At 40.5% G+C, this 24,756-nt stretch overlaps 1 protein-coding gene across 2 annotated transcripts; it reads left to right on the forward strand.

The window, feature by feature from the left end:
* The first annotated feature begins 2,052 nt into the window (after positions 1-2,052).
* Positions 2,053-24,317, forward strand: st8sia1 (ST8 alpha-N-acetyl-neuraminide alpha-2,8-sialyltransferase 1). 2 transcript variants are annotated; one of them, XR_005205577.1, is made up of 6 exons: positions 2,053-2,650; positions 5,848-5,992; positions 13,194-13,303; positions 17,222-17,314; positions 18,915-23,126; positions 23,158-24,317. XR_005205577.1 is itself a non-coding variant. In XM_037760821.1 (5 exons), the coding sequence occupies exons 1-5, from the start codon at positions 2,469-2,471 to the stop codon at positions 19,393-19,395; spliced, it is 1,011 nt and encodes a 336-aa protein (XP_037616749.1). In that variant the 5' UTR covers positions 2,053-2,468; the 3' UTR covers positions 19,396-24,317. The 2 variants fall into 2 exon arrangements, 1 of the variants encoding a protein (XP_037616749.1); XM_037760821.1 differs by having other exon boundaries at positions 18,915-24,317.
* Positions 24,318-24,756: the final 439 nt, after the last annotated feature.

The following is a 24,756-nucleotide window of genomic DNA, read 5'->3' on the forward strand; positions in this document are numbered from 1 at the left end:
GCTCCAGAGCCACATGCAGCTCTTTAGCCCCTCTCCATTGGCTCCCTGTGGATTTATAAAAAAAATTAGTGGAAATGAATAACTGTTTTTTGTTTACATTTTTAATTTGATCTATCATTGTTGTAGGTCTATGGTACGACGGTACGACGGTACGACGGTACGACGGTACGACGGTACGACGGAGTATTAGGGCCACATTGAGGAAAAAAAATATATCTGAGATTTCGAGAATAAAGTCATAATATTACGTGAATAAAGTCATAGGTTTACAAGAAAAAAAGTCGTAGTAGTATGAGAATAATAATAATAATATAATGGCTTTATTTTCATAATACAACTTTTTTTCTCATAAAGTTATGACTTTATTCTCGTAATATTACGACTTTTTTACTCGTAAAGTTATGACTTTATTCTCGTAATATTACGACTTTTTTACTCGTAAAGTTATGACTTTATTCTCGTAATATTACGACTTTTTTACTCGTAAAGTTATGACTTTATTCTCGTAATATTACGACTTTTTTACTCGTAAAGTTATGACTTTATTCTCGTAATATTACGACTTTTTTTCTCATAAAGTTATAACTTTATTCTGGAAATCTCAGATGTTTTTCCCCTCAATGTGGCCCTAATACTCCGTTGTACATTTGCACTTTGGCCCTCACTGCATTAGACTTATATACTATATACTTAGACTATAAACTCTGTTACATTCATAACAATGCTCAAATGTTTTGTGGCTCCAGACAGATTTGCCTAAAATGGCTCTTCTGGTAGTAAAGGTTGCTGACCCCTGAGTTAAGGTGTGCTGCTGTGACAGACAGCTGCAGCAGCGTCTCCATCAATCATCTTCATGCAGTGCAGATGAAGTCCAGCAGGAGGCAGCAGAGCTTCACATCCCAGATCTCAGCGGGAAGCCGAGCAGAGACACTTTCATTTGATTTGCAGCAGACAGAGTCAAGTCAGCGGAAATTGAAACATGACAGTGAAGCGGGATTTTCAAAATAATACACATGTTAACAAATGGTTAAGTTACAGCAAATTACTGATTTTAATACATATTTGACGATTGGAAACTTAAAACTCAAAAATTCTAAATTGGCAAAAATTATTATTATTATTTCAAATGTATTCCAATTGTTTAACAGACCCCAATTATTGTTGTTGTTTTTTTGGGGGATTTATTCATCTTTTCCTTTCCTTACATTTTATTTGTTGTATTATGTATATCTATTTTTATACTGTGAAATATATTTGCTGAATTTTTTTTGTAATGAAAAATCTGAACATGTTTATGTAATTACTGTATTGAACTTTCAGAATAAAGTAGGGGGTGGGACTACCCCCCCAAAAAGAAAAGAAAATAGAAAAACAATCAAATGACTCAATCAGGATTAAAAAAAAACATGACCTATTAGGCCTGTTTGTTAATCTATAGAAATCAATTTAAATACATTACAAATATTTGTAAAAACAGCAGAATTAGAGCTTCAGAGGCCTCAGTAACTATGCAAGTGTAAATGGTGCAGCTCTAGCAAATGTTTTTTAACAATTTTCCTGCTCTTTATTTGGTTTGTGGATGGAGAAATATAACAAAAATGAAATGACTCAATCTGCATCAGGATTAAAAAAAAACAAAAAAAAAAAACATGACCTATTAGGCCTGTTTATTAATCTATAAAAAAAATCAATTTCAATAGATTTTTGTTAAACCAGTAGAATTAGAGCATCAGAGGTTTGAGTAACTATGCAAGTGTAAATGATGCAGCTCTTGCAAATGTTTTTGATTTTTTTAAACAATTTCCCTGCTCTTTATTTGGTTTGTGGATGGAAAAAAATATAGCCAATTAGCAACATGACAAAGAACCCATGTGCTAGTGTGCTTTTATTTTGAAAGGTAAACTTCCGGTCCAACCCGTGCCATTCCTGCCCAACTTGTCTGCGCCTGCAGGAGCACAAGAAGCACTTTGTCTCGGCGGAGGGGGGGTGTTGACAGGAGAGAAAGAGGAGGAGGAGGAGGTGGAGGTATTGGACTGGCCCGGTTCACTTTGGAGACCTGAAGGCGGGATAAAGACAGAGAAACACTGGAGACCCCCTTTTTTTGCATTGGGATACACCACCACATGATTCCTCACAATCCCGGCTGGTAATGATGATGATGGTGGTGGTGGTGGTGATGCACCACCGAGAAGAAGAGCAGAGCGGCGGATTCCTGCAGCAGAGCCCGACACACTGCACCACAACCCGGCCACCCTGCTGCAGGATTAGACCCTCCTCTGCAGCTCCATCTCCATCTCCATCTCCATACCGGAGCTTGACCCAAACAACCGGGTAACAGCCCACCTTTTGCAGGCTTTGCATTCATACACCACCCCCCACCCTCCAGTCTGTGTGTCTGGAGGATGATGAGAACCTTGCCTTGTTTGGATGTGCATGCATTTTGAGAGCAACAAGACAACAAGAAGAAGATGTTGGTGCGATGCTACCGAGGCAAGCTGTCGGTGTGGGCCGCTCTGTCCGTGCTGGTGCTGCTCTGCTGGTACTACCTTTTCCCCGTCTACAGACTCCCACACGATAAAGACATAGTGGAAGAGGTGCTGAGGCAGGGGGAGGTATGGAAGAAGAACCAGACGGGCATCGATTTGTACAGGTTCGTCTCAGGTCTCACATTTTTTTTTTTCCAAAGTGCCCCCCCCATGCAGCTGTTTCCTTTTGTTTATGTTTTTTCTACCTTGTGCATCCACATTAGACCACACTAATACATTGCATTATACAATAATGCAATGTATAATAAGTTATATTAAGCAGCAAACATTACACACTAGGGGCTCTTCTTGGGAACAATCACTGACTTCTTTTGTCTGTAATTGGAGCCCCTGAACATATGGGCATAATGTCATTAAGATGAGACTGCAATGGATATCCAATGGAAAGGAGTTAATGTTAGTATTGAATGATAAAATACCCCCAAATCTTTCAAAAAAATGACAACTGCAATTCTACCAAAAGGTATTGTTTATGTTTTTCTACCTTGGGACCTCCTTTGTCTGTATTTGGAGCCCCTGAACACATATGGGCATAATGTCATTAAGATGAATCTGCAATGGATATCCAATGGAAAGTAGTTCATGTTAGTACTGCATGATAAAATACCCCCAAATCTTTCAAAAATAATAGTAATTCTACCAGAAACATTGTGTGTAAGATATCCCACAGGAACATTTACCTCATGAGATCCAAACATATCCTAAATACCCTTTATTTAGAACTCCAGACACTGTGTGGTAAGGCTGCACAATTAATCGAAATGTTATCAAAATCACAATATATTGCATCCACATTAGACCACACTAAAAGGGGAATAATGCAATGTATAATAAGTTATAATAAGCAGCAAACATTACACACTAGGGGCTCTTCTTGGGAACAATCACTGACTTCTTTTGTCTGTAATTGAAGCCCCTGAACATATGGGCATAATGTCATTAAGATGAGACTGCAATGGATATCCAATGGAAAGGAGTTAATGTTAGTATTGCATGATGACAACTGCAATTCTACCAAAAACATTGTGTGTAAGATATCCCACAGGAACATTTACCTCATGACATGCAAACATATCTTAAATACCCTTTATTTAGAACCCCAGACACTGTGTGGTAAGGCTGCACAATTAATCGAAATGTTATCGAAATCACAATATAGCCTAGTGCAATTTTCAAATGTTAAAGTCGCAATGTTTGTTAAAAAATGTGTGTCAAAATACCATTTTAAATTAGATATTGTGGTGCTGCAGAGATGTCCTGGTCTACACATTATATTCTACAGACTTTTGGGAACAATTGTTATCACTGACCTCCTTTGTCTGTATTTGGAGCCCCTGAGCATATAGGCATAATGTCATTATGATGAGACTGTCATGGATATCCAATGGAAAGTAGTTCATGTTAGTATTGCATGATAAAATACCCCCAAATCTTTAAAAAAATGACAACTGCAAAGCAATTCTACCAAAAACATTCTTTGTAAGATATCCCACAGGAACATTTACCTCATGAGATTCAAACATATCCTAAATACCCTTTATCTAGAACCACAGACACTGTGTGGTAAGGCTGCACAATTAATCGAAATGTTAACGAAATCACAATATATTGCATCCACATTAGACCACACTAAAGGGGAATAATGCAATGCATAATAAGTTATAATAAGCAGCAAACATTACACACTAGGGGCTCTTCTTGGGAACAATCACTGACTTCTTTTGTCTGTATTTGGAGCCCCTGAACATATGGGCATAATGTCATTATGATGAAACCTCCAATGGATATCCAATGGAAAGTAGTTAATGTTAGTATGCATGATGACAACTGCAATTCTACCAAAAACATTGTGTGTAAGATATCCCACAGGAACATTTACCTCATGACATGCAAACATATCCTAAATACCCTTTATTTAGAACTAGGGATGCACCAATCCGACTTTTTCCATCCCAATAGTGATACCTGGGCTTTGGGTATCAGCCGATACCGATCATATACCATACCAGTGTTTAATTAATAAGCTGTATGCCTGGAAGTGACTGGGATCATCAGTCTTTTATGTGTAAGGCAAAAAGACTTAAACATTGTTTTCCTAACTATGTAAAACAAAATGTAACAAACAAATACATGGATATAAATTTACTGATATATTTATTATTAAAATAATACTTTGTACACCATCAACTTGGTAAAAAAATCTTCAAAATTAACAGGAATCAAACGTTTTTTGGTAACAAATTGGTCAAAACTTAAACAGGAATGAAAATTCCAGTATATAATGTATATAGTATATAAACATAGAAATGAATTGAATAGATCGGCCCCATTGTCACCGATACCTGATCCAGCTATTTGAGTCAGTATTGGCCCGATATCTGATCCGATATCGGTATCTGTGTGTCCCTATTTATTACAACAGACGCTGTGTGGTAGGGCTGCACAATTAATACAAATTTGATAGAAATCACAATATGGCCTACTGCAATTTTCAAATCACAGTGTTTGTTAAAGGATAAATGTGTGTCAAAATACCATTTAAAATGAAATATTGTTGTGCTGCAGAGATGTCATATTCTGCAGACTTGAGAAAACATCTTTGTTTGATACAGATCCCCGCAAAAAACACACATGATAATCATTTTTAATATGTTTTTCAATGCAAATGAGAATCAAAATGATCATTCCCTCTAAAATCGCAATTGCAATATCAGTCAAAATAATCGCAATTAGATATTCGTTTCAAAATCGTGCAGCCCTCCTGTGTGGGTCTTTCATTTGGACAGTTGATGCAGATCAACAGGGCATCTCAGTCAGTCACAGTGTGGCAGAAAATCCTATTCAGCTGAGAATATGTGCAGTTTTCAATTCTCCGAGGCAAAGCCGATTAGGATAATCAAGAGATGGTGACACCTGCAGAGCAGCGGATGGCAGAGGATGTGATGCTCACTAAGTCGGAGCTGTGGTTTTTAAAGACACACCTCTGTTTTGTCAGCTTTTGTCCAGTGAGTTATTAGGTTTTAACAGTTGAGAGAGTGGAAAAACCTGAAGACACTCCCAACTATTGAACATCCATTTCATTCAGTGTTGACATCCTCGAAACTCCAGGCGTATACAACCTAAAACATGTGATCATTTCCTTACACACTGGTTCTTTGTCCTGTCATATTAACACACACTTGCTCTAGGCAAAGAATAAAGCAATTATCATAGTCTGTCTTTTACCAGAACCCCAGATGTCCCATTGAAACCATTTTGTGTCAAACTGACTTATTGTTTCCCGCGTCCTCTCTGCACACAGGAAGCTGCTGACAGAGTGCTGCGATCCGCGGAGGATGTTCGCGGTGACCAAGGAGAACTCGCCGATGGGCAAGGTCCTGTGGTACGACGGCGAGTTCTACCACTCGCGCACCGTCAACAACGAGACCTACCCGCTCTTTGTGCAGGTATGTTAGCAATGATAACCACTAAGAGATGACACATGACTTTGAGACGGGCTGATGGAAAGTGACTTTTCTCCCCGCTCAGCACAGTACGACACTGCTGTGGGCACTGTGGGTTTTAACGTGGATCCTCGTTGATCCCTAATGGAGAGGCGGTGGAGCAAGACAGACACCCTCAGAAGGAGAGAGGATTACTGGTGTAGTGTTCTGCAGTGTGAGGGGAGTCAATATGAAGATGTGGAGGCCGGTTAAAGCAACAAGAAGGGAGTTCAGATCAGTTCAAAGCAAGAATGAAAGATACTCCACCTTTCACTTTCTATATCAACAAGAGATGAGGACGAATTTTAAGTGGGTTTTTTTGCAGGAAATCAGGCTCCTGCTCCGTTTATCGCTCCAAGAGGATATGTTCTGTTGTGGTATTATTCCACTTGAGGGGGTCTAATGTAGAATAGAGATGTTTAAACAATGGGTAAAAACTGGAGGAGGATGTGCTTCAAGTGTCTCTCTCCTAAGTTATTTCTCCTTTTCCTTTTCCATGTAGCATTGTACAACAATGCCCCATAGAGTGTGTATTTATGCCTCTGTGCATGTGCGTCTGTGTCCAGATAAGGGCTATTTTTACATGGCTTCATGCCTGTGTGTGGGTGCGCATGTGGATGAGGGTGTTTGTGCCTGGAAACAGCAAAAAAAAAAGGGAGAGAGAGAGAACCTCTGGTGCTGCTGTTGCCGTGGTTTTTGTATCCAGGGGCAATGCATCACACTAATAATGAAGATCGGATCCCCTATTACTGATGCCACAGATTTGCAGTCTTAATATCCTGGTTGGTAAACGCGATGAATGCGTGACCCTAATTTGCAAGTGCGAGCCGCCGTGCGTGTTCATTCATGAGGGATGGGGGAGGTGAGGGACAATAAATATATAAAAAAAAATTTGAATATGAATGAGAGAGAGTGGCCGAGCTGAACCACAGTGTGGGTGCATGAATGAACAGCGTTAGGTAGGTTTAACAGGTTTTTAGTAGAGCTGCAAGGATTTTTTGATTAGTTGTCAAATATTAAATTAATCGCCAACTATTTTGATAATTGATTAATCGATATGAGTAATTTTTTAAGAGAAACATTTTCTGATTTCAGCTTCTTAAATGTGAATATATTCTGGTTTCTTTACTCTATGACAGTAAACTGAATATGTTTGAGTTGTAGACAAAACAAGACATTTGAGGACGTCATTTTGGGCTTTGGGAAACACTGATTGACATTTTTCACCATTTTCTGACATTTTATAGACCAAACAACAAAAATAATCAACAGATTAATCAACAATGGTTTCTCAAATGTGAAGATTTGCCTCCTTTCTCTCTTTTATGTGATTGTAAACTAAATATTTGGACTGCTGATTGGACAAAACAAGCAATTTGAAGATATCACCTTTGTTTTTTTACGGTTTTAGGACATTTTATCGACAAAAACTTTAATTTATTGAGAGAAAACATAATCGACACATTAATCTCTAATGAAAATCATCCTTAATTGTGGCTCTTATCCATATCACACACAAAAAACAACATTTTTTATTATTTACAAGCGGTTTTGAGATCCTGTATCCACTGCTGAGATACGGGGCTGCTCGATGATGGCAAAAATCACAATTATTTTGGTCAATATTAAGATCACGATTATTTAATACGATTAAACTTTGGAAAAATCATGCATTTAGAAAGAGCATGTTGTGGCCTACAATTTTACTTTGAGAGCAAAATGAAGAGGCTAGATCTATGCAGAACTTTGTGTTCTTGTAAATAATGTTGTGCTCTAGTAAACAATTTAATCATAAACACATTGGCTGTATGGATATGGTGATAACACGGCAAAACAAAGTCGCACCCATAGAGCATGGTGAACGAGACGGGGTTCGTGTTTCAGGACGGGTCAGGTGGGTTGACTGAGGCACAGCGAGGACTAAGCGGCAAGGTCCAGGCGAGGGATGCTGTAAAGCAACACCTTCACCCCGGGCCTTTCCATTATCTTATGTCGATTATCTTGTATTCATAATCGTTGGAGGCCAAAATTGTAATTGAAATTGGATTAATTGCACAGCCCCCAATCTGCCACCACCCCAAGACTCAACAGCAACGTGTCTTCCCAGAAGCAATGTCCTGGTTTATTAATCCACATTATTAGGGTGGTGGTAGAATCAAATCCTCAGTTGAATGAATCAGACCATGGCTAGACCCCACTAGGGAAAAGGATGATGAGGTGTTTTTATTGTGACCCTTTAAAATGACTCATAAAAAGTTATCTCATACCCGTTTTATACAGGACATCACTGCTCCCTTTCTTGAGTGATGTGAGCTAATCTCTCCACAGTGTGAGGTCTTTTTATGTTACATCCATCACTCCTCCATGTCACTGGGATGTGGCTGGTGGTTATTTTCCTCCAGTGCATCACCCTGCCCAAGGTTAGGGTGACACTCTCCGCTGCATTCATTGTTCAACTTTGTGCTTGTTAACGCCTGCATGGCCTATTTATAGCAGCACGGTTGCACTTCCTCTAAACGCCTATTGTGGCCAGTTGTGTGTGTGTATGTGTGTTTCCCAGAAGGAAGGTAACTAGTAGTTAGGTGGGATGGACGAAGCACAAGCTCACACACACACACACATATATTCTCTGCCTTCTCAACTACCAGTGCTGTGATTGCAGGTCTGAACGCAGACAGCCGGCCACATCACACTAAGCTGGCAGCAGCTACAATATCTGGGCATCTGCCAGGGAATGTGCCAATTAGGGCTTTGACAGTTAATTGTTGGTTGGTTCAATGGCTCAAACAGAGCATCCATACATACAGTTCACTGGACTGTACAGTAGATTACTATGATCTCTTCTTTTCTTTTCTTTTTTTTACATAAAAACCTGTAAATTCGGACAAAATATTGTTCATTTCTAAATGTCATGACAACTGAGGATCCGCTTTTCTGTCATATTGTGAAACCAACACTGAGAAATCAAACTGTAAGTGAAACAGTAGCTGGTTCCAGCTTTGTTTCTCTGCTTTACATCATGATAACTTGGATATATTTTGGCTTTGTTCTGACATGTTATGGAAAACATGAATTTAAAGGTGGAATTGATAACTTTGGACAGCCTGATGAAGACACCAGTCTAATTTATCTGTTTTTTTCCACACTAACTGGCAACTTGATCACTGACGACTCAGAGATACCACGTGATACCAACGTCTTTTTACTATTGTGGGAACCAAACATCAGATATCTTCCAAAGATATAAACAAAACGTTCATTTTGGACCCGCTAACATTTCTAAAATGATTAATTCACAGTCCTAAGCTCTATGGATGTATTCCTTTTTTAAAAATGTGTTATCAATGTAACATTTAAAGAATAATCAACATATTGAAATTGAATTAAAAGGATTGTTAGCTGCATCTAAACCAAAATCTGTCAAGATACTGGATTAATAACTCTCCAGAAATAGCTGGACCATGTGCTACTGTGATAAGTGTCCCCCCCTCTCAAATGTTTAGCCCAACTTGCTGGTTCCTCTCCCGTGCTTGATGTGCTGTTAGCGAGGTATTGTCCTCCGACTCAACCCCCTTGTCACGGTCTAAAAGAGATCCTGAGGCAAAGAGAGATGTTTGTGTGTTTTTGTGTGTGCGTGTATTCTCAAGTGTGTGCACTCTACGGGGAATAATGAGCACAATTGTTTCCGTCATCTCGCTTAATCCATGCCTCCGACTTAAATGTCGAAGAGTCGAAGAGAAAGCACATTTTTGGCCCCTGCCTCATGAAGCGTGGTATTTCAGTGTTCTCTGTAACAGCGTTAATACTGTCCTATACAAGGCTTTAACTTAGATGATGACATGGCAGTGGTTCACCCCCCAGTCTGACTCACCAATTATAGTCTGTGCGTATAGACCTTTTCAAGCTTGACCACATAAACACTCTAAATGGGCCCCTTTGTATTTCCTGTTGCAGTGTTTGTTGCTGACAGGAAGTAAACTTGGACCAAAGCTTGTTGCCCTAGCAACTGAATGCCAGCTGTGCAACTTTTTTTTCTTTCCAATGTGCTTGGGAGGTTGCGCTCCTGTCACGTCTGCCATTACTATGCAACCAAAACCTGCGTGCTGCGATGACAATGATAATGAAGTTGCGGTAATTTAGCAGTAAAAGCCTCACTGACTAAACTACAAATGCATTTCCAGCACCGTAAGTCCCTCACAGTAGCTTTACACTTTTGATTTTTCGGTGTAAATGTGGCTGACCTTTCAACCAGATGTTGTGACGTCCTCGGACAAAAGGGGTGAAGCAAGTAGAATAGTCTGTGGGACAGATGGTAAAGCTCTGGGTAGCCATGCACTAAAATGATTAACGTTAATTTCTCCTCTATATATTTACCGTATACTGATAACTTTTGGCTGTGATTGGTTATTCCTCATCACATGACATGCGGTGCACGCTGCAGCGTTCCAACAGTTTTTATCTCGGGGCGCAGCCACAACGGCATCGTTCCTGCGCTTGAGCGCGCCTGCCGCTCATCTACATTGACAACAATGGATTTGAGTGCGCAAAAGACGCCACGTGTCCACCCCCAAAGTCTGCCATTGGTCGCGTATTTCACACGGCATCCTCCTCCTCCTTCCGCTATCTGCGCTATGTATTTTGCAAGGGCACTTTTGCTGCATCCTGGGCTTAGCGCCGCCCTAGATGATAGTGATTGGTTTAAAAAAAAAAAAATACAAACAAGCCAGAGCGTTTCTTCCCCTATACCAGAATGATAATATGTGGAGCCAGACCCTTGCAATTGCCAGGGTGTATGTGGAGAGATTGTGGAGTAGCTCAACTAATTATAGAAAATACTAATTGATTTAAAAATATATATATATATCTACATATTGAGTCAGCTGTAGCACCTGAACACTATGTGTTGTGATTGAGAGAGTGAAACCCAGTTAGCCAGCTAGTAGAGAAGTCTAAACAGTTACCTAGACGGGTTGAATAAACATTTCAGTTAAAATAAATGGATAAATGGTTGAAATAGTAAGCTAAAACTAATGGATAAACAGTTCAAATGCTTAATGTATAAATGGTTGAAATGGGTAAAGCAGAAATAAATGTGTTCTGAGTTTGTCACACCACAGAAAAATGTGTAACTAACTAATGATTGAAAAAGTGTATAAAATTAGGTTTCATAATCATGAAAAAAAATGTATTCCCTGCTCTGAAACGCTGTTGGCGTGTCCACTGAAGGCTCTGAAACCACACCCAATCACGGGTGAAAGTGTTGATAGTAGACATTATATACAACACTTCTGTTACCACGCAACAGAGACTTCCACTGGCCGAGCTGGCTAACTTCCAGTTTAGTCCTATGCAAACTCGAATGGGGATCAAATAATTCAAACGTGTGGCTCGTGTGGTTATCGGACGCTTGAATGAAATTGAATCAACCAAAACATTGACAGTTCAATTGTATTAAAAATATTTTAAAAATATCTGCTTTTATATCATTAAAGCTTCAGTAGTCAGTATATTTTTGGCATCATTGGGCAAAAATCCCATAATAACCTTTCAGCATATTGTCATTCAAGTGTTCTGAGAGATAACTAGACTTCTGCTCCTCCTCATGGCTTGGTTTTCAGGCTTTAAAAAATCTAGCCCGTGACGGGAGACTTTGACCAATCACAGGTCATTTCATTGGCTGTGCTCCGGTCATGTGACCAGAACTTGATGTTCCTTCACCAGATTTCACATTGATGGCGGCGGCGTCACAAATTTTCTCATTTTACAGCTAAATCGTGCACTACAAGATGATTCTGAAAACATTTGAGGCGAGAAATAGGCATTAACGTAACATATTATTGATTCATATTTGATCAGCGCGGCCTAGTTAAAACCGTTTGGTCGGAGTTCGCGAGTGATTGACAGCCGGCTCTCATAGACGGCAGCTGGACAGCAGACCTCAGATCAGCTCTTACTGCTTGTTTTCCCCCGGTCTGTGAAATCTTGCAGATGCCGTGAGGAGCACAGGAGGACACAGAGGCACATGATTTTTTTCAGGTTACCTGTTTCATGTACTACTGTCACGATATAGTGACCGTTTTATAAAAATAACTTTTTTTTTAATCATATTTGCTCCAATCTCGCCTACTTCAGCTTTAATAGTGACATAATGTCCAGTTAAAAATCGATTCAAATGAACATTGACAGGTGGTATAAAGGGGCACAAACACTGTGCAGAGACAGAAGAAAAGACATTTAACACAGATTTGACATTTACCACAGATTTGATTATAACAGAAGGTTAGGAGAATATATAACGTTTATATGTTTGTTTGTTTCCATCTTTGACATTTGTTTCCTACGAGTAATAACGTGGGTACATTTAACTCAAAGTTCACATTTTTTTAGTTTTTCTTCGCCCATTGCAATTTCCAGATACATCCATCCATCATCCATCATCCATCATCTGCAACCGCTTATCCCGTTAGGGGTCGCGGAGGGGCTGGAGCCGATCCCAGCTGACATTGGGCGAAGGCCTATCACAGGGCTGACACATAGAGACAGACAACCTTTCACACTCACATTCACACCTACGGGCAATTTAGAGTCAACATTTAACCTAACCTGCATGTCTTTGGACTGTGGGAGGAAGCCAGAGTACCCGGAGAAAACCCACGCTAACACGGGGAGAACATGCAAACTCCACACACAAGGGCCCCAAGCTGGATTCGAACCTGTGACCCTCTTGCTGTGAGGCGCCAGCTCTTTCTCAAATACAGTTATTTTTTTATGTTTACAGGCATGAGAAAAAGGTTTTTTACTTGGCAGTACACCCTTTTTCTTTATGTCTGCTCTGCTCTTTATTAAATACCTTCACCATGTGTAATATAGACTTTGCTCTTGCAGCATATGCCAGAAACAGAATCTGATTCGTAAGCTGTATGACCTCGACTTGATTTTGTCCACTTCCTCATTTCATATCTCCACGCTGCTTCGTCCATCAGCACGTGAGGCTGTGTGGGGAAATTAGCAGCAGGTCAAGGTCCTGCACTTTGCCGAACAACAGGGTGACCTGCCTCAATTTTGGGATCTAGGTTGAGAGAAAATGGATATTTGTTTTTCTGTGCGTGTGTGTAGGTGACTTTGTGTGCACGCTAACAGAGCTGCATGTTTCTCCTCTGCCCAGGACAACCCGCTGCAGCTGCCCCTGAAGAAGTGTGCGGTGGTGGGCAACGGTGGCATTCTCCGGCACAGCAAATGCGGACGGGACATCGACCAGTACGACTTCATCCTGCGGTGAGAAACGAGGGGACTCTGTGGGGGCTGTGGGTGCGAGCGTGTGGGCGCATTGTATACGACCGCTTCACTGCTCCTCCAAATGTGAATCGTGTGCCGTGCCCAAGAGAGTCGCCAAAACACCATCAGCCATCAGCGATAATGAGAGCTGGTGTCGGCCGTAGCCAAGAGAGAAAGACGAGAGACAGAAAAATGGGCCACGGCGAGGGCAAAAGAGAAAAAGAGGTTAGGCGTGAGTAAGCGGAAATGGGGAACTAAGATGAGGGAGGAAGAGGAGATGAGCAGAAAGGCATGAAGCAGAATAAAACCATCTGGTGGGGGCAAAATAAAACGAGATGCTGGGTAAAAAAAAAAAATTGTGAGGTGACGGAGACTTCAGAATCATTTACATATTTTCAATATGAGATATAAAAGTGTAATCCTGTTGAAGCAGAACGAGATGAAGAGAGGGCTAACGTAGACCTTGAGCGTGAGGAAAAAGAAATGAACGACTTTTCAATTTCAACTCAAACAGAGAGCTCTTTGAAAGCACCATGAAAGAGATGCGATTGATAAGCAAAAAGCCACATGTGTTTACATGGAAAAAAAGATTCAATTGACATGGACAGATCAAATTTGCATTGGAGCAAGCTGAACCTGTTTGTACAGAACATCTCAAACACTAATCCTCAGAACAAACAGGGAGCATCTGATAGTGGCTCTTACTATATATCTGTCAATGACTGTATGGGGGTTTTAAAACAAGTAGACAACATCTAAATGCACAGCAAAAATATTCAGATTATGGTAAAAATGCCAGCAATGCAGCATCTGTCTTTGACAGCTTGCATGCTGCTCATGCTGCATACCCTTTCATATCAGATGACTTCTTAAACTGGGCAGACGCTGTGTTTTTATTATTTTGAATCAGCCTTTATGCACTCCCATAGAGCTGGGATTGTTAATCGATTAGTTGTTACAGTTTTATTAAGATTCCAGCTTCTTAAATGTGAATACTTTCTGGTTTCTTTACTCCTCTACGACAGTAAACTGAATATCTTTGAGTTGTGGACAAAACGAGACATTTGAGGACGTCATCTTGGGCTTCACTCCCAGAACCGTAAGCATGGAAACCCCCAGTCGGTTTTGTCCAGTGAAATAGAAATGATGGCTGTGTCGTCAACAGTGTTGACTTAAAAGAATTCTACTATCAGAGTAAAGTAGGAAGAATAAAAGAATAATGTGGAGCAGGAAAATGCGGACAATATGGTGTCTGTTCTGCCATGAAGTTCAGTTTTATATCTCAGCCACCACATGCAAAATATACATTGCATGTGGATATTTCAAACAAGTATCAGCTTGTTTGAATAATATTCAAACATCTGTTGTAAACATTGAGCTTGTTTGAATTATATTCAAACAAGCTCAATGTTTACAACAGATCTTTTGACAGCAGCCATGAGGGAAATCGAACTTTGAAACTGCTCAAACTGCGAGACAGCTGAGCGAAAAAATTTCGAACACGCCAGAAATCCATCCAAACGTCTGAGAGGCAGATCGTTGATTGTTCAGGCAAATTAATGAGGCGCTATGACGCGCCCCCTCAAACTGCCTGTCAGATGACAACCTTATCCGACAGACGGTTACCTAGTTTGCATAACCATCAACAGACCGTTTCAAAAATGACAAACTCCTGTGCTCTGTGAGACCTCTTTATCTTTAACTGCTCAAACTGACAATGCGTGTTAAACTCCACTGTGATGTGATGCAAGACAAATGTTATTCAAAAAACAAGTGCACAATTGCGTGTGAATCAAAATAGTTATGGGGTGACTCAGTGGGATCAGTTTATTCGCGGTTAAAAGGGAGGATGAGGTCGAACGCAGTGCCGCAGGAGGAAGCTTGAAACGTGTTGCAGTCTGGAGTAGCTGCAGATCCAAAGCCTGTTATCGAGTGCCTGTGTTTGTGCACATATTGAGCCTATTAAATGATCTCACTGTTTTTGCATTTGATGACTCCCCCTCCCTTTTTTGGGAGGATTATCACTGAGCCTTTTTCCCACTGTTATTATTTTTTGTGAATTGTCAGTTTATGCAACAATGTAAAGGCTTAAACAGACTCCTGTTTTGTTCCCAGTTTGTCAGTTGTGATATTGTTGCGAAACACTGCAACTAAATGACTTAAAATATGAAAAAAAAAGAACCCCATCTGCCTTCAGCAACATATTGCAATCTCCATCTCCAGACCCTCCGTCTGCACCATTACCAAAGTGATCAGAGGAGCTGATGTGATTGCTACCATGATTGCTACAACAAACCCACAGATAATGTAATAACAGATTCTACTTAACTATTCCAAACATCTGAGGACCTCTTTGGTGCAAAGTCTGAGAAACTGTGTTCTCACATAATGCACTTCAATACATGTTCTGTTCCTTTTTGGTTATTACTATGGTAGAAACTACTCGTCCTGTAGTCTGTGCAAAAACACTACATCACAATCTAAAAACAAATATGTAATTCAAATCCAAAGCAAAAATAGGGAACTAAAAACAAAAGAAAAACAAACTACAAATAAAATTTAAAAAAAATAAATCAACTACAACAATAATACTACTTATGACAATAATAATAACAACAAATGACAACAAGTCAAAAAGGGAACAAAAAAGAAGCAAAATACAAGAAACAATTTATCAACCTCAATAAAGCTACTAATACAATAATAATAGTAAATGACAAGTAAAAAATGTAACAAAAAAAGAAAAACGAACTACAAAAAAAACACCAAAATCAACAAAAATAACATTATTAATTACAATAACTACAAAACAACAGGTTCTGCAACTTCTTCTGCAAAATGAGCATCTTAAAATTGCTTGGATGTACAGATGGCACTCTGGATAAGGGAAAATACATATTTTCAATAAATGCAATGTACTGTGTGTCCGACGTGTCCCAACACATCTGGTAACTTGTTTATATTTTGGGGTCAAATATGTGTTAAGTTAGGTCTGCGATGGACTGTTGCAGTCAGTCCACATCACTGTATGTTTTGCCTGGCGATAAGAAAATGTCTTATCTTCATTTATATCGATTTCTGCCAAACTGTCACAGCAACATTAGGCTCATTAATCAACAGCAGTGGTTCCAGCAACCAGATTTAACTGACCTGAGACGGCCAGACAAACTTGAAAGAAACAGTAACCCATCAGCTTGAGGGAGTGACCGAACAGATAACAGAACGGTTACTGAGATAGTCGAACCTAAACCAAATTCGGGAGCTTATCAAAAATTTGGAAGCAAAGCAGTGCAGATAAACCCCGAGGGAGGAAACACTACTATCAAGGACACAACGGCAACAGCATTCACAAAAACGAGGAATCCTCCACTTCCAGCTGTCCTTCATTTCCTCCCATCTGCTGATCATAAACAGCTCTGATGTGATAAAGCACATATGAGGCTTGCAGGAGGTAATTATTCCATAATTATTGTAATTTACTGCACTAAACGCATTATCCTGCAAACACAAAATGGAACTTGTCATTGTCAATTTAAATTAGCATTATTACTGAAGCTGAGACACTGTTGAGAAAGTTGTCTTATATAAAACATGTTAATATATTTGACTATTTATCACTGAAATACAGGGTGTAATTACAGAGGCACATTGTTAATCCAGTTCTTAAGCTATTATTTTAATGTAGTATAATGATCAGATTTTTGACATGCTGTTTCCATTGCGCACACACACACACAAAACCCCGTGGGCCGGACACATTGCTTCTCTGCTCGCTATCGTAATCAGATCTAACCGGGAGGTAATGACTTAAATACGTTAGATTGTTTATACTGTAAGTGTGCTCTAGTAACTAACCAGTTTCAGCACATTGTGTATGGGCGAAATGTTAAATAAACCATGTGTGTTTTGTTCATTCAGGTGCAACCTTCCACCGCTTTCTAAGGACTATGTGGAGGACGTTGGAACCAGAACACACCTGGTTACAGCCAACCCCAGCATCATAGAGAAAAGGTGACCAGTCACAATCTATTCTGTTCTCAACATTCATGAGTAGGTCTGAGCATCCTATAGGTTATGTTGTGGAATTAGTGAGGTATTGGTGGGTCTAAAAACACCAGACTTTCTCTCAGTAGATCGCTGACCAGAAGTCAACGTTGATTAATTTGTCACGTAACTTCTGTACTTAAGTAACGCCACATCCGGAATTATTTTAACCCAAACCATGATCTTTTTCCTAAACCTAACCAAGTAGTTTTGTTGCCTAAACCTAACCACGTTTTTTCCTGTGAAGAAGTTTATTTTGAAAAGATTGTATGCATGCAACGAGCAGAAATTGACATGCGTTGCTGGACATTCGTGGGAAAACGCAACGAAAAATGAGGAATAACTTTTCGTAAGATATCATACGAACCGTTGTATGAGGATACGTCGACACGTGACATGAAAATGCGTTAACCCTCTGAGATCCGCGATCCCAACTGACTTTACTGTCTTTCAGAGGCTCTAGCAGGTTCAGTTTTATATGCGCAAAAAAATGCTGACTCATCGTTCTGAGTTCATTTGGAGGGCTGAAATGAAAGGAACCAAGTGTGAAAACCCCCTAAGAGGACTGAGTTCGGTTCATTTAAAAAGGATGTGGAAGCACCCTTATTGAACTTACAGGAAGGAGTAGTTGTAGCTGCCTCCACCGCGGCCTCTCTGATCAGCTGTTCACAGACTGACTGCGCTGTGTGTTGATGTGAGTGGAGAGCTCCGACACAGCGCAGCAGAGGAGAGGCTGCAGTGTTAACCATCCCTAAATATAATGATTTTTCTTATTCACCGCGTTCCAGACAGCCTACATAGAGCTTGCGTACTACCAAAGTTTGAGAACCACTGTTCTAGAGGGATTATTGATCATTTTTATCAATTGGTAAAAATTGGTATCAACCCAAAAGTTGCTCCAACAACTCTTGAGACATAATAGAGCATGGGGATGGCCATCATACTTCATACTTCAATCATAATGTTCTAAACCCTTATACACTTTTACAATTTATTTTAAATAATTCATTAATTAATTTGTGTTTATTTCTGATTTATGTCTAGAACGATTTGACGCACAGTGCTGACCTGCATCTCAAATAAATGTTCAAGTTCCCAGCTTTCAGATGATGTACACCACTTCTATGTGACATCTACTGCTGACCTACTATCTCCCCCTCAAGACACCCTGTCCCCCCTCTAAAAAATGACAAAAATGGGTCTATTGTGGGTTTCAGAGGGTTAAGACAAGATATAAAACAAACACAAGGCGATACAAAAACACACGCATGAACAGGATTTAAAGAGTAAAATAAAACAACTTCGATGAAGCAAATGAAACAGGAATTCCCTCTCTGCCTGTCTCTAAACTGTAAAACATCTGTTTCAGTAAATGATTTACGGTAATGCTGGATTTAGTCCCGGGTGAGTGAGTAAGTGCCAGAATGACCCATTGTGTTCCTGTAGTGTTACAACACAGGAAACACATTTCCTTTTTTTAGACAGGCAGAAAGGAAGCAGACAGATGAGTCAACCAGTCATCAGATCACGACTCAACATTTAGAATGACTCTTTCTCTTTATCACAGATTTCAGAACCTTCTGTGGTCCAGAAAAGCCTTTGTGGACAGTATGAAGGTCTACGGCTCCAGCTACATCTACATGCCGGCGTTCTCTATGAAGCCTGGCACCGACCCGTCGCTGCGGGCACACTATGCCCTGGCCGACACCTCCTCCAACCTCACAATGCTCTTCGCCAACCCGGAGTTCCTTGGCACCGTGGGGAAATTCTGGAAAGCCCGCGGCGTGCACGCCAGACGCCTCTCCACAGGGCTCTTCCTAGTCAGCCTGGCCTTGGGGCTGTGCGAGGAAGTGACGGCCTACGGCTTCTGGCCGTTCTCCGTCGGCCTGGACGAGCAGCCGGTCAGCCACCACTACTACGACAACATCCTGCCCTACAAGTGGTTCCACGCCATGCCCGAGGAGTTCGTCCAGCTCTGGCACCTGCACAAAAGCGGCACGCTGCGCATGAGAGTGGGACGCTGCCTCCCTCAGGAAGGACGGAGCTAGAGCTTCCTGAGGAGCGGAGTTCGGTGCAGGAAGCAGGATGAAGACGTTTTTTGGGGTTTGTGAAGCGGCAGGAAGTGGTCGTCATGACAAAAACGGGTGCGCACATATCCTCTTTGAGGAACCTCGGAACTGCATCTGTGTCCATACACACTCCTGCCCCAGCTAATCCCTAATTATCATGAGAATGTCCTCCCACCCAGACCAGCAGGGACAGAAGACACACTGAGACACACATTCCCAAAAACCTGCCATATCTCCTCCCCTCGTTTCTGTGTGTGTGCATGGTTGTTTGTGGGAAGCCAAGGACTGAAAGTGTCTGGAATTGGATGGGTGGGGGGATGTTTTTTGTGTTTTTTTTGTACGCTGACTACTGTATCTGACTGACATATGGGGCAGCTGGACCAAACCCCCCCTGTGGCTCTTTGTCAAACAGACAGAAGGGAGTGGAGGACCAGGGGGAGTAATAAAAGGCACTGAAAGAAACAAGAGAGAGATAATGGTATCCTGGTACCTCGTAGCTTGAATAGGAAATTTAACAGAGGAAAAAAAAGACTGGCGTTGGCGAGAGGAGTGAAAGCTGGCTGGTATGTGTATGAAAGGATTTTTTTTCTCGTTCTGCTTTTCTTCAACCCGAGCGCTTGATTGGCATTCTCTGGTGCCAAATAGAGCTTTAGTTCAAAGCAGGAGCCATTAGAAATGGAGTCTTAAGTACCATATAGCCCCGAATGTTTAGCCAAGTTGCATTTGATCCCTTCCAGTGAAAAGGGAAAACGACTACACCACGTGTGTCCACGTATTGTTTTTTTTATGTTCACGAAGAGAAGGGGGGCTAAAAGCATTATCGAAATCAGAAATGAACATTTGTTGCAAACAAACCTCACACAGGTACCTCACGTTGACTTCATCGCCGACCGGTACGATTCACTCCAAGCAGACTCCTTAGTTTAAAAAAAAACAAAAAAACAAAACACCCTTCTTTTTAGAGGGGCAGTTACCGAGTCATCTCTCCGTATCTGTGCTTTACTTGCCAAGTGCCAAGCCAAGGGGAACAGTGGTCTCTTTGATACCCGGTCCCGCACTGTCCTTGTGCTCTCTCAAATGGCGAGACACTGATATAAAGAGAGGTAGCCACGGAAAAAAAAAGACTCGAGGACTTGATGTCACAAAGTGGCATTTTTAATGGGTTTTTTTCTTTAGATGCGGGGCAACTTTATATGGTAAATTGTGATTTATTCATGCGGTTGTTATCGTTTTTGCATCTGAGTACAGGAAGAATTGAGCCTCTGTCCTGTGTTTCTTTTATAATTTTTTTGACGTTCTTTTTTTTTGTGCACAAAGGAAACTCGATCATGTAGAAGCCAACACAACAGACACGACGGTTGTTTTTTTTTGTTTTTATTATTATTACTTTCAGGCCTTGCGGATGGAAAACTTGATTTCTTTCTTTTCGAGAAAAATGTTATTTAAGATAAATGTGACCGTGCCATATTGTCCATAACGCAACAAAAGGATGACTCTGCATGGAAAGTGCATGGAGTGAACCACAATCCTTGACTCAAGGTACAGATCATGTCGATAGTTTAGTGCTTTTTTTTTTTTATTTTACTCCTTGTCTGTTCAACTGAATAAGGTCCAGTGCCTTTTTGAGACGTATTAAGGCAAAACGGATCACTCAAACGAGGGGTATTTCTAACGCTGACCGCGCTCTTGGCTCTGCGGGTCAATCGATATGTGATAGTGACCCGACATTGTGTGAACTTAAGTTAAAGAGAGCTACATACTGCTGGACCGTTGATCATTTCACGTCCAAATGCACACGTGGCTCTCCGAGACTCGAACCCGGTGAACACTTTGACCAGTTACTTATTGTGATTTTTCTTATTTGCACCTTTTTTTTTTTCTTTTTTTGTTCTCTCCTGCCCAGTATTGTGAATGACTGACATGTGACATAGTGTGAGTTTGAAGTAAGCATGATGATTTTTAAATGTGTATGTGCTTTTGGTACACAGATTTGTTTTTTTATCTATTTCCATTACATTCTGGTTCATGCCCTCATTCCATCCTATTTGTTGAGATTTCTTATCGAAAGGGAGATGAATCTTTTGTGTAAATATTGGTCTGTTAGTGTAATGGCCAATTAGTTTTAGACTTTTTCAAAAAAGCTACTTCTGGTCCAAATAAACCGCAGTTGTTGCCAGAAGAAAACATCTGAATCTTTGACGCTCTGCTCTTCCCTGCTACAACCTGCGCAGCTTACGTCTGTGTGCAACTTGTAAGTCGATATTTAAAACACTGAAGTGACCATCATACATTTTGCGTGGAAGAAAATGTCAGAGCAATGTCATCACCAGCATATCATCAGTGATTTTTTTTCACATTACAATCACAGGTTTCGTAATGAGTGGTTGGAAGGTGGTGTTCTCTACAGTTTCATAATCGTGCTTGTGTTTTATCGCATATTGTCAGTATCAAATTTTAGAAAAAATGTATTGTTCAACATTTCGGGAAATGCACTTATTTGCTTTCTTGCTGAGAGTTCAATGAGAAGATAGCACTCTGCATCTGTATGTTAATTGTGTAGCTACAGCCAGTTAGCTTATCTTAGCAGAAAGACTGGAAACAGGGGGAGACGTCTAGCCAAGCAGCACATCTAAAGCTCACTAATTATCCAGCAATTTGACTGGTAGCAGATCATTAGATGAGCATTATCAGTGGTTATAAGCCTCATAGTTGTGGGTCAGTAGGGGCCTGCTACACCCTTAAGTAGGCTTTGTCATCTATCCACATGGGCGATCACCGAAAGAGGAAATAAAAGAAAACGACAGAGACCTTTGTAATTATGGCAGAAGCGGAAGCAAAATGCTGTATTGCAGACAGCGTGACACTCTATATGGGGTGGAAGTTGGGGTTTCATCAAGGAAACCAGGTTTTGCATCTTGTGTGAAACCAACATGTACTCGTCTTTGTGTTCACAAGCGTTAAGTTTCACTTTTGAAACGTAGTTATTTTAAGCCAAAACAGGATTTCCCCTAAACTTTACTTAATGGTTTTGTTGCCTAAACCTAAAGAAGCTATTTTTTTGTGTTCAAAACGTAACGTTTCATGCAGTTTTACAAGGTGTAAGAATGTGTTGTTTTTAAGTTTAGCTTTCAATTTTACAACGCAGTAGGCCCCTACTGACCCACATCTGAGGATTATAACACATTTAAAGGCCTGATAAGAGTTGAATCGGGTCCATTTACACGTTATTATCTCCTGTATCAAATCTGTGAGTTTTACTTGGAATTTACATTAAAAGTGAGATGAAAGCAAAAATTTACTTAATGAAAATATTTTTATGTAGGCTCCACGTCTAGTCTTATTGATTCGCTGATTTTATTTTGGGCGGGTTAGGGTTACATTTAGGGAATCTGCCTACAGTGAAACCCCCGAGCTCATAGCCGTGATGGGAGCCTTGATCAATCCTTACCGATACCGTTAAGTCTAAGGTCCAAGTATATATTTAGACAACCGATATCACGCCAAAGCATGTAATAAACCTGCGTGGATGGCTTGCCAGTGTCACGTTTTGCCTCGCCAAGAAGTGAATAATACACACGTGTGTTAAGGTGCAGGACCAGCAGGGGGCAACAAAACCACTCGCTTAGGTTTAGGCAATAAAAACACCTAGTTTGTTTTAGGAAAAACGTCATGGTTGGCCTTAAAATAAGTACGTTAACAAAGTACACTAGGTACGGAAACAACGTAAACTAAGTACACTAGGTACGGAAACAACGTAAACTAAGTATAGTATGTACGGAAACTAGGTAACATAAGTACGGAAAACACGTCACAAAAAAAACACTAACATAGCTTACTAAACAAATTTCACGCTTTGTCCTTGTGCATCATCGCGTCATTCACACGCCTTTTAAAGCGACAGGGCTGGTTCGGAACATATAAAGACAGAGCTGTTTCCCCCTGTTTCTTTGCTGCTCCTTCATATCTAGCATACAGACATGAAAATCATAATGTCAGACCATTTCTTTGAAGCTGCCAACGTGAACATGATGTCAGTGAGGGAAAAAAAGTGGAACAGGACAGAACGAAATGGAGGCACGGCACAAACACAACGGCAGCACTGTCCATTTTCTTGGACACATTTAAGTGTAGCTGCAGGGTGACCAATTCGGTTAGAGGTCTGGTAATGGAAAGGTCACGTGTAGCAGCCATGTTATGGGCCACAGTGTCCTCAAGCAAGACACTGATCTCTATCGTGATTTAGTGATATGAAACCTGCCATTGTGTTGGTGTCAAAAAGATTAGTTCTGTAGCCTTCTTTCACGTCATGATGAGAATATCTTTTACTGTTTGGTGGGAAAACAGCGTTTGAGTGCGAGGACAACCTCAATATAAAGTGGGTCAAATGGTAAATTCAAAAACATTTTGGTTTTAATCTGATGAAACTAATGAATGTTCAGACAGGAAAAAAAAGCAGACAATTTCCGTTGGGGTGATTCTGTAAAACAAGACTGTTTTGACTCATTTTTTTGATCAGTATCGGTCCAGAGGGCTCAACTTTCTTACATGTTTAAATATTTGATGTTATGCCATGCTTGGTTCTTTTAAACAACAGATGTAAATGTGCTTTATTTGCCTTGACTGACTGAATTTGTTACATAAAAAAAGAAAAAACTTCTTGAAGGCATTGCTGTTTGCGCCACCCCGACTGTCACCTCCGCTGCTCATACGTGCCATCTGATGTGAGCAAACCCCGCCTGAGCATGTTAAAAAATAAATGCGAACTGCAGTTCAAAATGGACTTAACCAACTGCATGTGCCACCTGGGTTAAACTGTGAAAGATAAATAAGAAAAAACAAGTGAAAACAACCATATCCATATACAAAGCAAACACTGGTATCCAATAAAAGAAGGAAAAATTAAAAAAATGCTTTCAGCTGTGTGGTTTCCTTTCACGTGATGTTTGAGGCACCAGATGTTACTCATAGTTCTGCTAATTTTTAGGTCAAAAGTCTTGTTTTATAACCAAATATTAATGTGAAACTAGACAAAGAAAGAAAAAAAATACTTTTCTCAGGATTGAAGTTCTCATGTGCACAACTTGTTTTATAGGAAATCATTTTTTCTTCTAGGGTTTCCGTCCCACTCCTCTGTGTTTTCCCTTTATGTGGATGCACGGGAATTTTGCTGCCCACGTGGTTTGTTTAGTGGTTATGAATATTTCTGCTCCCAGGCAATGGCATCAGTGAAACCCTCTGTGTTGCCACAGACCTGTGTGCGTGGCCTGTTTTCCGGGCTATGAATTTTTAAAGATATGTCAGCAGAAGCTGCACAGCTGTCTCCCAGGCCCGTGTTTCCCG

This window comes from Sebastes umbrosus, chromosome 23 (assembly GCF_015220745.1).
Source record: "Sebastes umbrosus isolate fSebUmb1 chromosome 23, fSebUmb1.pri, whole genome shotgun sequence".
Taxonomy (NCBI): domain Eukaryota; kingdom Metazoa; phylum Chordata; class Actinopteri; order Perciformes; family Sebastidae; genus Sebastes; species Sebastes umbrosus.